This window comes from Hydra vulgaris, chromosome 01 (assembly GCF_038396675.1).
Source record: "Hydra vulgaris chromosome 01, alternate assembly HydraT2T_AEP".
NCBI classification, from domain to species: Eukaryota; Metazoa; Cnidaria; class Hydrozoa; order Anthoathecata; family Hydridae; genus Hydra; species Hydra vulgaris.
In genome coordinates this window covers 49,890,001-49,906,513 of record NC_088920.1, presented here as the reverse complement: position 1 = coordinate 49,906,513, position 16,513 = coordinate 49,890,001, and the positions used below count along the sequence as shown (strand labels likewise).

At 25.7% G+C, this 16,513-nt stretch overlaps 1 protein-coding gene across 1 annotated transcript in view; it reads left to right on the top strand.

Moving 5' to 3' along the window:
• LOC100210375 (phosphatidylinositol 4,5-bisphosphate 3-kinase catalytic subunit beta isoform) overlaps window positions 1-14,927 on the top strand; it is a 43,175-nt gene extending 28,248 nt beyond the window's left edge. The window contains exons 11-16 of the mRNA XM_065788477.1: window positions 3,285-3,397; window positions 4,112-4,221; window positions 8,362-8,608; window positions 8,836-8,959; window positions 10,160-10,290; window positions 14,383-14,927. Of these exons, the coding sequence (XP_065644549.1) occupies window positions 3,285-3,397; window positions 4,112-4,221; window positions 8,362-8,608; window positions 8,836-8,959; window positions 10,160-10,290; window positions 14,383-14,647 (990 nt within the window). The 3' untranslated portion in view covers window positions 14,648-14,927. The remainder of the gene's footprint in view (window positions 1-3,284; window positions 3,398-4,111; window positions 4,222-8,361; window positions 8,609-8,835; window positions 8,960-10,159; window positions 10,291-14,382) is intronic.
• Window positions 14,928-16,513: the final 1,586 nt, after the last annotated feature.

The window sequence follows — 16,513 nt, the reverse complement described above, 5'->3', positions numbered from 1 at the left end:
TTAAATCCAAGGATTTTACTTTTTAGGCCATAAATGAATGATCACTTACAGTTCGTTTGAATGAATGATCACTTACAGTTCCATTAAATATGTATATAAAAAAATTATATTGAGTTTAAAGTTTAAATTTGTTGAGTTTTTTTAGCATTGAGATTTAACTATTTTTATTTTGTAAATTTTTTTTTTTTTTCCTGCAGTCACGTTCAAAATTTTCAAAATTTAACTTCTAGCAATTTTTTTATATTTTAATTTGCAATAATATTCTTTAAACTCACTCATATTTATTCTAATTTCTTAAAATTTTTATCTCAAACAGATGCTATTTGTTTGAGAGTGTTTTAATTCAATTTAGATTTAAGTTTAAAGTAAAGGTGTATTAAGGAATTAGAACAAAAGCTTGCAGAAAATGAAAAATCGGAAAAAGCTTGCAACATAGACTTGATTTGCAAAATGTTATCTTGTTGCAAAATGTTATCATGCTTGCAACATAGACTTGATTTGCAAAATGTTATCATTGATGTTTTGTTGATGTTTTGACTGATAAAGCCAGTAAAGCAATAAAAATATTGTATTAAAAGCAGGATGTTAATAGAGAAAACAGATCAGCATTTGACAAAGACAAAGAAACAGAAATAAAACACTATTTTTAGAGGGCAACTTTTGCAAAGGATTTTTCTGGCAAAAGTTGATCTTCATTTTAGTCATGATAGTTGTTGAGGAAACAAATGTGGTGGGTGAGTTGTGTGGTGTGTGGTGTTGCTGGGTGAGTTGTGGCCCAGTGATTAAAAAGGTACAAAATTAGTAGTAATGTTCAAACAATCACCTACAAAAAGAATGTTGCTGAATAAATTTGGATAGCAAATAACTCTAATAAAAGATACTTTGTTGCATCTATTTTTAAAAAAATTGTATACAAAGGCATTAATAGACATAGATCTACCTGAAAATGAATCTTTGATTTTATCTAATAATATTAAATCTGTATTTTCTATCATTAATGCACTACTACCAGTTGAAGCAACAGTCAAAGCTTTTTTCTGTTAGGTTGCTAATTTGCAAACAAAATTGCCATGGTAACAACTTTGATGGTAAAAAAAAAGGCTTTAAGATTAACAGTGTTAAAAGTTGAAAATTGCATATATCTTCCATTCTTCAAAAACAGAGGCATACAATTATAACTGAGATGCTTCAGTATCTGCATAGTGGTAGGTCCCAATCTCAAATAGAACTAGTAACAGTTTCACCTTGAACAAAATGCTGCGAATTAATAGCTAATGTCTAAACAATAATATCTAAGAAAAACTGCTTTGGATGGAGATTTAGAAGTTACTCAATGCTTGTAATCCAGCTACTTCATTAACAGCTTATGAATATGAGTCTCAAGTTGAACTTCCTTTTTTAAAGGGGGAACCTCTTAAAATTATTTTTAATTCTTTTCATTTTCCATTTGAATCTTTTTCTTTTGAAAAACCTTTAAGTATTTTAGATGAACTATGACAGTTTAATAAATAGTTTTTATAACCTTTGTTTGGATGTGTCATAAAAATAAAATGGTAACATCTTTCGAGAACAGGTATTTAATAATCGTAGGTTCAAAATGAAGATCCTAGGACTAGGTAAATGTAATTCTGAGCTAGTAACAGTTTTATCTTTAATAAAATGTAATCCTGAAATCCTGGGATTAAAATCATGGGATTACAAACCCAAGTATTAACTTCAATAATATGGTCAAAATATTTGACCATTTTCATTCAAATGTTTTGATCATATTAGGTCACAACCCTTGTCCTAATATAGTCCAACAGTTTTACCATTTTAATGTGAATTTTTGGGTGAATGTGTTTCCCTTATTCGTTCTGTGGGATAAATAATGCTTAAGAATTCTATTTTAACCGATTCATCAACAAAGGTACTGCCCACAAAACTTGTCAACAGTTGAAAACGTTTTTTAACATACTTCTTCATCATTAGCATAGAGATTTCTTGTGTCTTTGTGTAGAATAGAAACATAGCAGTATGTACAATAGAAACATAGCAGAAAACTTTTCAATCTTTAGAAAATTTTTCAGTTGCTTGAAATTTTTTTAATTTTTTTATGTTCCTTGAAAAAATAAAAAATTTTAAAAAAAAAGTTGCAACATCTGTGACCTTAGTTAAAGTCTCCTTGTCCCAATACATTGTTTAGATTTATTTTTTAGATTAGTTTATCATTTTGATTTTTTTTTTTATTAATGGCGAAACTTTTATTTATGTATTGATTAAAATTTAGTTTCCATACCTTTAGAGACTTTAACTTCCAAGAGCTTTAATTTCTCAAACTTTGATACAAGTTCAAAATCAAGTTGGATTGGCAAACATAGGTATGAACTTGCCTCAACACTAAATCAAGTGTTCCTTTAGGTGAGAAAAACTAATATTCAAAATTTGAAGTAGTTGGACTAAAACTGTTTTCAACATTTAAAAATTGAAACACATCGAAAGTCTTGAAACAAAGTAGTTTCTGGTTTACTGCAAAGATTTAAATCTTAAAAGTTTTGTGACAGTTCAATTAAGAAAAATCAAATCAAACCTTGAAAGTAAAAACAAAAATTAAAGGATGTTTTATGAAAGTCTCTTTTCCTTTCATTTAATCCACAATCTTGTTTACCTCTATATAAGAAAGTTTTTTTCCCCTCAATTAAGAAAAGTTTTCTGTTTTCTGTTTTTAAAACATCACAAGAGTAAGTAAGGACTATAAAAATGTTGTCCACAAACCCATCATTAAGTTGCCAGATAAAATGTTTATTTTTGATTTTATTTTAGAATTTCATTTTTTTGAGATGAAAAATCATTTATTCAAAAAGTTTTTAAATTTCGCCAAAAGGACTTTATTGATCTGAGATGTTTAGCATTTAGCAACAGCAGTATCTTGGTGGGAAAAAAAAGTTGACTTCAGAAATTCAAGATTTCAGACACAAAAAAACCTTCATAGCACAACAATCTCTTTAAAGGCACATGTTGTCTTTTTCTATTTTTGCATTTAAATAAATAAAGTATCAAATTTTCAAAATCAATCCAGTGAATTTTTTTTTTTCCAGTGAATGATTTTAAAAATTATATTAGTGTCATCCTGTTTGCTTTTACCCTGAAATGTTTTATTCGTAAAGTTGATTTTGTTAATTTATCACTGAGAGTGGTTTATAAGAAACTTTAAACTATATTATGAATTTCTTCAACCATAAAATCTTTTAAAATTCAAAAATTATAATTAAGCGTTTGGTTTTAATTAAAGCATATTTATTTAGAAAGAAGATAAAATAGAAATGATGCGAAATATTTTCAATGGACCAAGTTACAAAAAAGCTTTTTCAGAAATAGTGTCTCCACTAGATCCAAGTATTAAACTGAAATGTCTCAGGTTTTATTTTAAAATAATTTTAAAACACTGGATTAACTGTTTACTTTTAGTTGCAGTATTGATCAGTGGTGTAATGGTTGTTTTATTTTGACCAATCATAATAAAATTAATAGAAAATATCAGCATTTTGGGGAAAAAAAACATATTGATATTATTGTGTGTTTTGGATAGTGGGTATTACTAAACCAAAACCAAACAAGTATTTTGGCCCCTTGATTTTAAATTAACCCACATTTATTATTTGGGTGGTTCTGCCTAAACTAGCTGTGTTAATATCTAAAAAAAACTGCTTTGGATGGAGATTTAGAACCTGCTTTTATTAAGTCATAGGTTGTTTGTATGTGCATATGTTAAAATCAAGCCCTACTCGATCAATCAAATTTAGGTTCTGGTCAAAATCTGACCCATTACCACAACCCTTGTTTATAAAACCTATATAATCATTAAAAGTTTTTTAGTAACAAATTATTCATCTAGATATTAATTAATATTATTAATTAATATTAGTAAATTTATTATCAATTATGATTATTTTGTTTTTTATTATTGTTATTTATAAATGGATTAATCAGTTAAAAATTGAAAAAATTCATTTTTTTATTTCTATATATTTTTTTTACATATTTTTGATGCATCACTTATCATTATTAGCAGCTATATAAGATATATATGATTTGAAAATAAAATTTATTAGGAAAGTTTATACATTTTTAGGGTTGAAAAATGCAAATACATGGATTCTAAAAAAAAGCCACTTTGGTTAGTGTTCGAAAATGTTGATGAAGGAGCAGATGATGTTGTTATCATCTTTAAAAATGGAGATGGTAATTTTTCATAAAGCTCTTTTTAGGCCTTTTAACTTATGTCTTATTTTTGTTATAATTTATGCATTATAATTATTATATTATTAATTATCTTTTGTGTTAAAAAAAACTAGTATGAGCTAGCATAAGAACACCTGTGTATACCTCAATGGTTTGTACATCTGTGTGGTGTGTACATCTGAATTTGAGCATTTTATGTCACAGCAACAAACTTACACAGTAACAAACTAACACAGTAAACAACAGTTACACAGTAACAAACTAACACAGTAAACGTTACACAGTAAATGTTACACAGTAACAAACTAACACAGTAACAAACTAGCATTTATACATTAACTACTTCGGAAATATTCTAGCCTGTGATTCTTTTTTTTTTTTAAGTTTTTACTATTAGTTACAAGTTATTACACTCAGTAAATTTTTTTAAGTTAATATTACTATTGCTTATATGATAATAATAAAAAGCCATAAAATATAATTATTAAAAAAAAATAATTAAAAAAAATCAGATAATTTATAAAGTTGAAAAGTTGAAAGAAAAAAAAAACATTAGAAAGTTTTAAATTTTTTTCGAAATTTGTAGATTGGTTTAAATTATATTTTTCAAGAAGCTTCATTCATTTATTTATTTGTATTATGAAGTACATTCTGTCATTTGAATGTTCAGCAGCCCAGCACTACATATAATTCTATTGTTACTTAAAACTATCTAAACACTTATTATAATTAAGCTTAACCAATTTAAATCTCAGGGATTTAAATCAAATGATTTTTTGGATTTTGAAAACAGGTAGTTTTTTTGTTTTAAAAACAAGTAGTTTTTGACATTTATGACAAAATGTCATAAATATGACATAATTTTTCTAAAATCTAAAAGTATATAGTTCTGACATTCAAGTCAAAACTATGTTTTTATAGAATGAATGAAAATATAATATATTTTATAGAATAAATGATACAAAAATTATAAATCAATTTAATCTTATGGTTTATAATTAATTCTAAAATGTTCAAAGCAGTTTAAAAGAAATTCAAAAAAAAATTTTTTAATACAAGTAGTCCTTGTGACATAAGATAATTGGGGAAAAATATTTGGAATGAAAAATAATGAAAAGTCTTATTTTTGATTTATCAGATGTGATATAACAGGTTATTCATTGAAATATTTGTATTTAATATTTATAAACACATTTAATATATTATTTACAGTTATCCATAAAAAGATTAGTAATAAAAAAACTTTTATTAATCTTTTTTTTTAGCAAAGCAACTGTTTTATTAATAAATAAAAAAATTCTTCTTTCTTCTTCAACTGCAGTGTTGACTGCATCATTTCCAATAGAAAAAAATTATCACTTTTATCTGTGTTCTCACTCTCCCTATCATTTACATAGTAATTAATTCACACTTTCTTTAATAGCAGTGTTGAGTGCATGATTTTCGATAGAAAAAATTGATATCATCTGTGTTCTTACTCTCTCCATCAATTACAGATTAATTAGTAAAACATCAGTTATTTTTTTATTTCTATTCATCTAGAAAAACATAAATAAAAACGAACAAATTTAGATAAATAAAAAAGTTATTATAAGTGTGAATGTGATTGAATGCTAACTTAATAGACATCAGTAGTGATCATAAAGACAAATAAATACAAAATTGAATATTTTAGTTGAAGTGTGTGGTCTGTTTTTTGTAAAATTTGTAAAATCCAATAATTGTAAATAATTGTAATAATTGTTTTTTTGTAAAAATTGTAAAATCCAAGTAATATGTTGCAATAATTTTTTTTAAATTCATGTTGCAGTGAAGCTAGGTCAGGATTGCAATTATCATGATCAACCTGATGTTAATTTAATTGTACAAATCTACTCATGTCTGGCTGCTTTGTAAGGTTTCCTTACAAAAAAAAATAGCCTTACGAATTCCTTTCGAAAAAAAAATAAAAAAGCTTTAGAATAAAACTTAAAAAATTTAAACTCGAAGCAAAAATTACTTTTTGTTACATAATTAATTGCGTTTAAATAAATTACTTTAAAACTTTTTTTTATTTTGAAATTAAGATATGCGAAATGCTTTTACAAATTACTTCTAATGACTGTTTAATAAATGAACAAATTTTATTTAATTTATTAAAAAGTGATGTTAATTTATTGAAAAGAAAAAAAAATTTTTAAATTGTATAAACATTTTTTCAAAAAGTTAAAAAAAAAAAAATTTTTTTTGTCTTTTTAAAATAGCAATTTTTAATTATTTCATGCTCTGAATTGTAAGTTGTGTTTAAGAAAAAAAGCTTTTAAACAATTTTTTGTAAAAATAGAAACACAAAAAACAAAAGCAATTAAAACATTCCATTGCAATAGGAAGATTTAATTTAATTTATTCATAATTTAAAGTTCACAAAAATAATCTTTTAAAAGATTTTTAAAAAGATATGGAAAAATAGTTTCAAACGCTAAAAAACTATCATAAAAAATACATACCTACTAAAAAAATTTTAATATCTTGAAAAAATTTTTTATCTTCATTTTTAATTTCACTTCACTTCTTAAAATAAATATAATTTAAATATGTAAATGGTTTCTAAAAGCAGGTACCATGGACACCCCTGAATTTAATATTTTTTAAGTATGCATGTTGTATATAGTTTTTTGGCTTTTCTAAAAATATGTACCACAGATGCTGAATATACTTGTAAACAAAGAATTAAGCAATTTTAGAAGATCATAAAAAACAAACAAATAATAGCATTTTTAATTTATTCAATTTTTAGATTAATAAAATGGTCAATTGGTTGGTATTGCTGTTATTAAGTAACATTGTTATAAACCGGCATTAATATAATTGTTGTCACATGCTAATTAAACTTCAAAAAAATTAAATACTCAAGGGTCAGTTGGGACCACTAAAAATTTTTCTTATTTGAAAATTTCTATACTATCTTATTCAGGAAAGGGAAATTTTATACTTTTTGACCCACCCTAATATATATATATATATATATATATATATATATATATACATATACATATATATATATATATATATATATATATATATATATATATATATATATATATATATATATATATATATATATATATATATATATATATATGAAGACCTCAGTGGAAAAACCGGCGTTGTCACATTTAAAAAGTATTGAGAAAGTATTTATTGATCATTAATAAAAGTCTTTATTTAAAGCAAATGAAACTAAGCAATTTAAAAAAATTTATATTATAATTATTTTATTTAAAATTTATTCAAAAACAAAACATTTTGTAATTTTTTATACAAATTTTTTTTTCTTTGCTTTAAATAAAGACATTTATTAATGATCAACAAATACTTTCTCAATACTTTTTAAATGTGACAACGCCGGTTTTTCCACTGAGGTCTTCATATATATATATATACATATATATATATATATATATATATACATATATATATATAATATATATATATATATATATATATATATATATATATGTATGTATGTATGTATGTATGTATGTATGTATATATATATATATATATATATATATATATATATATATATATATATATATATATATATATATACATACATACATACATACATAGAGAGAGACATACAATATAAAAGCAGAATTCGATCAACAACCTGACTGATTTAGGTTAAAAAGATTTGGAAAGATAAAGTATTACTATAAAAAAATCCACACGAAAAAAATTAATTTAATGCAAACAAAAATGATTTTAAATAAATTCGAACCCCTCTTTTGCATTTGAAATTTGCCAAATGATTGAATTATAAAAAACAATTCAAATGTGAGTTTGTTTTACTGCTTTTGAAGCAATTTTCTGGCAAAATAATATCAATAATACTGATCAGAACAGCTTAATGTTAAAACAAATTTCATACCTGTTGAAATGTTAAAGTTAAAAGTTTTAAGTTTCACAATAACTAAAATTTTTTATTTAATTACCGAATTTTTTTTGTGGACTGTCGCATGTATAAGTTTGTTTTTTTTCATTGCAATGTTTGTTTTCTTTACTAATTGCAATGATTGTTGACTCAACTAAATGCAATGTTTTTTGACTTGTTTTATTGCAATGTTTGTTGACTTTATTAATTACAATGTTTTTTAGATTTGCGTCAAGATATGTTAACTGTATTATCATTGCGAATCATGGATAATGTCTGGAAGAAAGCTGGACTTGACTACGGTATTATTCCATATCGATGTCTTTCTACTGGTCCAATGCTTGGATTAATTGAAGTGGTACCAGAATCTGAAACATTAGGTAAGATACAGTTTGCTCGTGGTACTTTTGGTACATGGAAAGACGACACTTTTTTTTTGTGGCTGAAAGACCAATGTCAAGGATCAGATGAGTAAGTGAAAAAATAAAGTAAAATTTTAAAGCTGTTAAAAGTACATGCACACTCATACTTTCACAAGCACTCTTACACATACAAAAAAATACTCTCATACATAGACATTATCTTTGCTCACTTACAAAATAGCGTCAATTATATATAATAAAAGAATTAGTAATTGTAAATTAAAATTAATTTTAGCTGACAAATATTTATTTGTGTTGTTATTTATTTAATGATAGGAAATTAGAAAAATTTATACAGAGCTTCACTAGATCAGTAGTTGGTTATAGCATTGCTACATATGTGTTAGGAGTTGGTGACAGACATAATGATAATATAATGATGAAGAAGGATACTGGTCAGGTATTTATGTTTAACATGATGCTAAGAAATCTAGAGATTTTTGCAAAATTTGCCAAGGATTCACTATAGTTAAGGAGGCTACTTTTGTTTTTTTAATTTAATTTTGTTTGCATCGATATAATTTCAAAAAAAATATCAAAGATTAATAAAAAAAAGGGAACACTCAACAAACACTCAATCATGTGTTTTATTTATCATTAAACAAAGCCACCAGCTATTTGATTAAAAATATATTTTTATTTTTATAGTGATGCGAAAGCATTTAACGATAAAGTATAAAATAGAGTTTTCAATATTACTTCCTACAAAAAGAGTTCAAAGAACTTCTCAAAAAGATTTCAGAAATACAAAAGCATTAGATACCATTGCCACTTTACCAACAGATCTCATCGCAATAGATGGACTTTCATTTAGCATTGTTGCTTAAAGTAAGAGATTACAATAATTTGCTTTAGCCAAATGACACAAAAATACCTTTTAGTTCAATTTCTATTTAAAATATTTTACTGACTCATGTCATTAAAATGTTTCTAATAGAAATATTTCTTTAAGGCATTAAGGCTCGATTGATGGCTGAATTTAAAGACGTGAAAGCTGACAAATTTTTGGATTTGTTTCCAGTTTTAAGTTGAATCTTTAGAGTGCAAACAAATCAATAGTTTTTGTTCTTTGTAAATGCGGTAGTGGTGTAGTGGCTTGTTTTATAAGCGAAAAGTTCTGATTTTGATCCCCACCACGTCTCTGGTAATACTGCGCTCAACTAGTTTCCCTCCACAGCAGCCTTGTTTGTCAAGGTTAGTATTTCGGAGTTAAAGAGTTGAGAGAAGGTTGTAGCCACAATAAAGTAGCCCCCTTGACCTTGGGAAAGTGAGTAACATAAAAATAACAAATAAAAAATAACTCTTTTTAGTAAGTTAAGTAAATAATTCCTTTAATTTCTTACTGTTTCTTTATAAAATGAACACCACTTGTTAAATTTCTTAAATATAGTTTTTTTTTATTTATTTTTACTTTTTATTTTAATTATTTTTGTATATAATTAATCGTATAATGTAATGATATACATTTATTTTAATTTTTATGTTTTATTTAAATTTATTTAAAATTGTGTCAAAGGATCCCTTAAATATAGTTATAAATAATTGAAATTTTTATTAGATATTTTTCCGTATAGACTATTGTTTTATTTTAATGTTATAGTTGTTTCATATTGATTTTGGACATTTTCTGGGAAACTTTAAGACAAAGTTTGGATTCAAAAGAGAGCGAGTTAAATTTGTTTTAACTTCAGACATTGTTTATGTGATAAGCAAGCATATGAATATAGATGAGTAAGTAAAAATTGTGTTAAAAATTAAAATAACAACTTATATTACTTTTGAGATAAGCAGTCATACTGAATTTGCCAGCTGCCAGGAATCATGTTAAAATAATTCCGTTTTTAAAAAATTTAGTATTAAGAAACTCCACTTGGCAATTTTTGAGCATATTCAACTTTTACTGTAAATTTAAAAAATATATCAAAATTATTTTAACTTCTTTGTGAAATGTGTCTTTAGATATTTCAGAAACATATTTCAGAACATATTAGTTAGTTATATTATATAATTGTTAAATGTATTATTGCTAAATCTTTAGTAAAAAGAATAATTGCTTTAAAGTTAAAGAAAAAATTTTTCAAATTTTTAGTATTATTATCTTGCTTTTTAGTTTTTGATTTTTCTTGACCCACTTTTAACCACACTTTCCCACTCTTTTAACCACACTTTCCCACTCTTTTAACCACACTTTCCCATTCTTGAAAAGTCTGTTTTAGTCCTTGAAGACAGCTTTTCCTTCATCAAACTTACAGTTTATGCAGACATTCAGTTTTTCTGCAATTTTCTTCTGCTCAGTCCACTGTTTTCAAGCAAAACCAATATTTGGTCTTTCTTCCTTGGACTCAAGTCCCTCCTCCTACCCATGCTCCTACCTCCTACCCATGCTCCTACTCCCTACCCATGTTCCATTTATCATTGATAATAACGTTACATTCAATAGATTTTCAGAAAAAATTTGTTTTTCTAAATTTAGAAGAGAAAGTAGAACAGATTAGACACAATAGATTTATATTTCAACACAATTAAAAACTGATTGGAAAATTCAGACTCAGTTGCAAATGTCTTCCCATCTTTCCCTCTGTCCATCTTTTCCTTGTGTAGTGAATAATCAACTTAAAATCATTTATGACCTTAAAATCAAAGAACATGTCTTACATAACGGATCCACAGGCAATCAATTAGTTAAATGTTAAAATGCTTGTATATGCAAAAAGATAGTTTTAACATTTTTTTTTTTTTTTTACATATTTGCTTGTGATCAGTATATAGATTAGCAAAACCCTAATAATAAAAACCCTAACCTTAAAATATTAAAACCCTAACCTTAAAATATTAAAACCCTAACCTTAAAATATTAAAACCCTAACCTTAAAATATTAAAACCCTAACCTTAAAATATTAAAACCCTAACCTTAAAATATTAAAACCCTAACCTTAAAATATTAAAACCCTAACCTTAAAATATTAAAACCCTAACCTTAAAATATTAAAACCCTAACCTTAAAATATTAAAACCCTAACCTTAAAATATTAAAACCCTAACCTTAAAATATTAAAACCCTAACCTTAACAATGAAAAAAAACCTTACAATAAAAAAGCAATAAAAAACATAACAAATGTTATAAAATTACAAAAACGAATAATAAAAACACTATTGTTATAAGGAACAATATTGAATATGTTATTTTTACCTTGCCTTGTTTGTTGATACTTGGGTTTTCCTCTCTAAATACTTTGAGTTTTAATACTTATTTGATGAAAGCGGAATTCAGAATTGAAAAAAAAAGTCCAAGTCAAATTTATCAAAGTAACTTTTATTTGAGTGAAGATGCTTGTAAATATGCAAGTTTTTATCTTTCATATAATAAAAAAAAAATTAAAACACTAATTGCAGTAAGTAAATTAAATACAAAAGCTGAATTTTTCTTGCAAAAGCTTGAAAATGCTCAGTACAATGTTTTGGTTACAAAATATTTTTGCTACCATCATTAATTTTATAACAAATTTTTTATACATCTTTAATTAATCTTTTTTATGTCTTCATTTAAGCTGATTTAAATATTGTTTTTTTACATTTTTATGTCTTCATTTAAGATTTAAATATTGTTTTTTTACATTTATTTATTTATTTACATTATTTGTTTTTATTTGTCTTTAATCGAATGTTTTTTTACATTTTTACATTATTCTTTTTCAAAAACATCTAGATTTTTTAAACTAGTTGTTGTTTTTTTTTAATATTTTTTAATATTTTATTAATTTAACTAATTAAAGAGTAATTTATTTAAACCAAATTTATTTAAACCAGAAAAATTCTTACATAACTGTAAAATATATGACTTGGGGAAGATGGATAGAAGTGAATCTACAGCAATTCTACAGCGGTTGCAAATAAAAACAAAGTTTTTACCAAACTATAAAAATGTTTAAATTTAGTTACCCAATCAGGTGCAGGTGTCTGTGTTAGCTGATTAGTACACTTTTCTGTTCTATAGTAAAGTTTTTTTACTTTGTAAAATTTGCCTAAAGTACACGTTGACTAAGTTGTAATGGCAGGTTAAAATTATTTTTATCGACCAGCAAAAGAGTTAATATAATACAGAATTTTTTTGATTTTAATTGTTCGTTTTCAAATTCAAATTTCTTTTCAATTTTGATTTCAAAGTTTGATAAAAAAAAATTTAATTTAATTTTTTTATTTATTTATTTAAGGAAATATCCTGATTGGATAACTCTTGGTCAAGTGACTTTTTTGAATTATTTATTAATTTGTTTGATGTTAGTTTTTGTGTTGCACACATATCAACTTTGCTTCAAGTTTTAAACTTTGCAATACAAACAAAACAATTTTTTGGTCTTTCTTTTGTCAATTTGCTACTTCTGGCACTGTGAATATTTGCATACTGCTAAAACCTCTTTGACAAGCTCATAGCTAAAAGCTGAAGAATATTTGCTGCTACTTTTAATAATTCAGTAGATGAACATAAATCCCTTTTTTTTAAAGTAAATTTGAAGCATTGCCTTAGAATCTGTGTTATCCTTTGTATGATACTTTGCCAAGGTAGATGGACTTTAAATAATCAACAATATCAAGAAGAATATGTAATCTATGCATATTTATAGTCTCAATGATTTTTTTCTCAGGGTCTCCAGTAAGAAGAGGAGGATAAATGCTATTTTGAAATCTTTAGGCCTAAGTAAGTTTAGAAACATTTTAAGTGTCATTGATGCAAAGAACTGATTGTGTTTGCCTTAGCTTATGGCAATAAAGGTATCTCAGTTTCACAGAATGGACAAGGGTGTTTAGAAGATGCACATTGCTTTCCAACCATTTGTAATTGAACTTTAATGCCTTCTGACAATGAGTAGTCTAAAGATCTTATATTAAGTTTTCCAATAAGCATTTTCAAGTTTACATACCTTTCATCCATGTGAGGTACAATTGCTAGAATAAGGGTTTTAAAAACACTGGAATCTTTGAATTCTTTTTCTCATAGCCTATCAAACATTTTGTTCTCTTTCAAGAGATTTCCTGATCACTTTCCTGAGGCTTGTATGTTATAGAGACACTTGAATGTACACTTTAAAAACTCTGTTCACCATCTATTCCCATTTTAATATCAATCTCATTTGGTCGTAGTTTCCTATGGTTTATTACCATAGATACTAACTTCTCATTGAAAATTACCCCAGTAACCTCTTCTTTAATATGCTAAAGAAGTTCTGTTTAGTTAAAACTTAAATAAATTATCTAAACTATAAAATTTACCAATTTTTTCATAAAACATTTGAATACCTCATGGGAATTTCACATTTTATCTTTTTGTGAAAATATTTAAAAGTTCAGAATTGAGGGAATTAACAATGAGTTTTCTGTAACTCTTGCTGTTCTGTAGTTCCTTGCAACAGAATTTCTATAACCAGTCTAGTACCTATCATCAGTCTCGTACCTATCATCAGTCTTGTACCTATCATCAGTCTTGTACCTAAGAAGCGTAGTAATCCCTAAATTATTTTTGTTGCTAAAATTATTTTTGAATAATTTTAATTGATATAAATTCACAGATTAAGGTCGGCAAATTATTGCCGACCTCATTTTTCCTGATTCCGAGGGCTGTATATATATGTATATTAACATTAATTTTTTTTATACAAACATAATATCCACGTCTGTTTGTGTTTATTACTATTTGATTTAATTAACATCTATAATCTATGCATGCGTTATTTTTAAGAGATCTTTACGAAATATTCTTTGCAAACTACAACAAGTCTGATTGGTTTAAATATTTGAACTAATGAATATTTTTTGAAAAATTTAGCTTCAAGGACATGTGTATTGTTGCTTTCAAGACGCTTAGAAGTCGTGGAAATTTGTTCATTACCATTTTTGCGATGCTGCTCTCGACTGGAATTCCAGAGCTTGAACATCCTAATGACATAGAATACATACGTGAATCCATGGCGTTAACGAAAGATGAAGCAGATGCGGTTAGACATTTTGAAATGTCTTACAGAGAAGCCTACAATAACCGAGCTTCTACTACATTAAATTGGAGTCTTCACAACGTAGTTCACAATTGGTAATTTTTTTTTTTTAAGAATATATTGATTATGATTTTTCTTCTCGGATTTAAGGAATTATTAATTAAGCATCGAAGCAGGTTTATACCGCAGATATCTGGTACAAATCATTTTGTTTTAAAACTCACTCTTTTTTTGGTTTTAAACTTGACGACATCGCGAATTAATATTATTGATTTTTTTTTTAAAAATGTAAATAAAATTTCATTCATAAATTTATAAGCACAATTATTTTGTATAAACTTTCTGATTGAAAATTTGTAAATAAAAATTTTGCTTTTAATTGTGTTTTAATTGTGATCTCTACTGATAGCCTTTAGCTGCAGGTAATTTATATGTATAAAGCGAGTTGGTACCCAAAAACCCAAGAGCAAAAATCCAATTTTTTTTAGGTTTTTGGACTTGATTTATTTATAATTTTTTAATTAATTTTCATAAACGCTCAAGATTTGATGCGATTGTTCTAATGATAATAAATTAAGGAGTTTAGTGACGTCATAAGTTTTATTTTACTTGTATGATTAATATTCAAATCTAAAAATTTAAAACAAAGTCATCTAATAATTTAGTCATCAAAAATTTTGTGTATCTTGATCCCTTTTTACTTAACGAAGAAAATAGTCATGAAAAAATAACACTGATAAACAAATAAAAATTTTGTGTGGAAATCTTGTTAACTAGGTGGTTTTTAAGACAAATTAAATATGCTGATTTCAAATATAAAAACCATTTCTTTCTATCACCCTTAGTTTTTGAGATATAGGGCATAACGCATTTATGCATGTTAAATCAATTTTAATATAATATAATACATAAAAATTTTTATAGTGACATATTACTATAATGATTTACATGTATTATTTAATATAATTTTAAGCTATTAATATATCATTATTTTAATATTATATTTTGTTTTTTATAAGTTAAGTAAAATATTTTAATTGTTTTAAATAATTTATTTAAATTCGTGATTATAAATTTAAAACGTAGCTAATTGAATCCTAAAAATGGATTTTTAACTATAATCGTATTATATATAAACTTTTTTTTATTTTTAAATTCGATTAAAGACAAATAAAAACACAATTTTTTATATCAAAAATAAAGTTTAATATTAATAAATATTGTATGGTTTAAATATTTTGGCTTTGGATTTACGATTGTGTCGAACGCTCGGCAAATCGCGTTGAAGTGCCCAGCAGTAATCCGCTAACATTGTTGCACTCCAACGACCTTAATAACGCGACTCCATAACCATTATATCTTGATGAAAGCATTCACCATGTTCTTCGCTTAAAGAACCAAGGTTTTTTTAAGATGCGAGCAAAGGAGATGAATTTTGAGGGACATGTTGCATCCCATATCTCTATAGGCATTTATGCAATTTTTAACCACATCTTCAAAATTTACAGACTTGTTATTTCCGATAAAATTAGCAACGACGGATTTAAATGCCAGCCATGCATTTTTTTCAATTCCATTAAGTATATTTTCAAAGTGGATGTCAGTAAAAATCTTTTTTATTTGAGGACCTATGAATATACCTTCTTTCACCTTAGCGTCACTCAATTCAGGAAATTTGTTACGTAAGTACATAAACGACTCTGAGTCATTGTGTAGCGCCTTGACAAAATTTTTCATTAGTCCTAATTTTATATGGAGTGGTAATTATTTTATCACGTTCGACTAATGGTAATCAAAGGACATTTTTATTTACTGGCTGCATTCTATCTCTGATTGGCCAATCCTTCTTTATATAGTGTTGCTTTCTATCTCTACTGTCCCATTCGCATATAAAGCAACAATACTTTGTGTAGCCTGTTTGCATTCCCATGAGAATTATAATTACTTTGAAATCACCACATCATA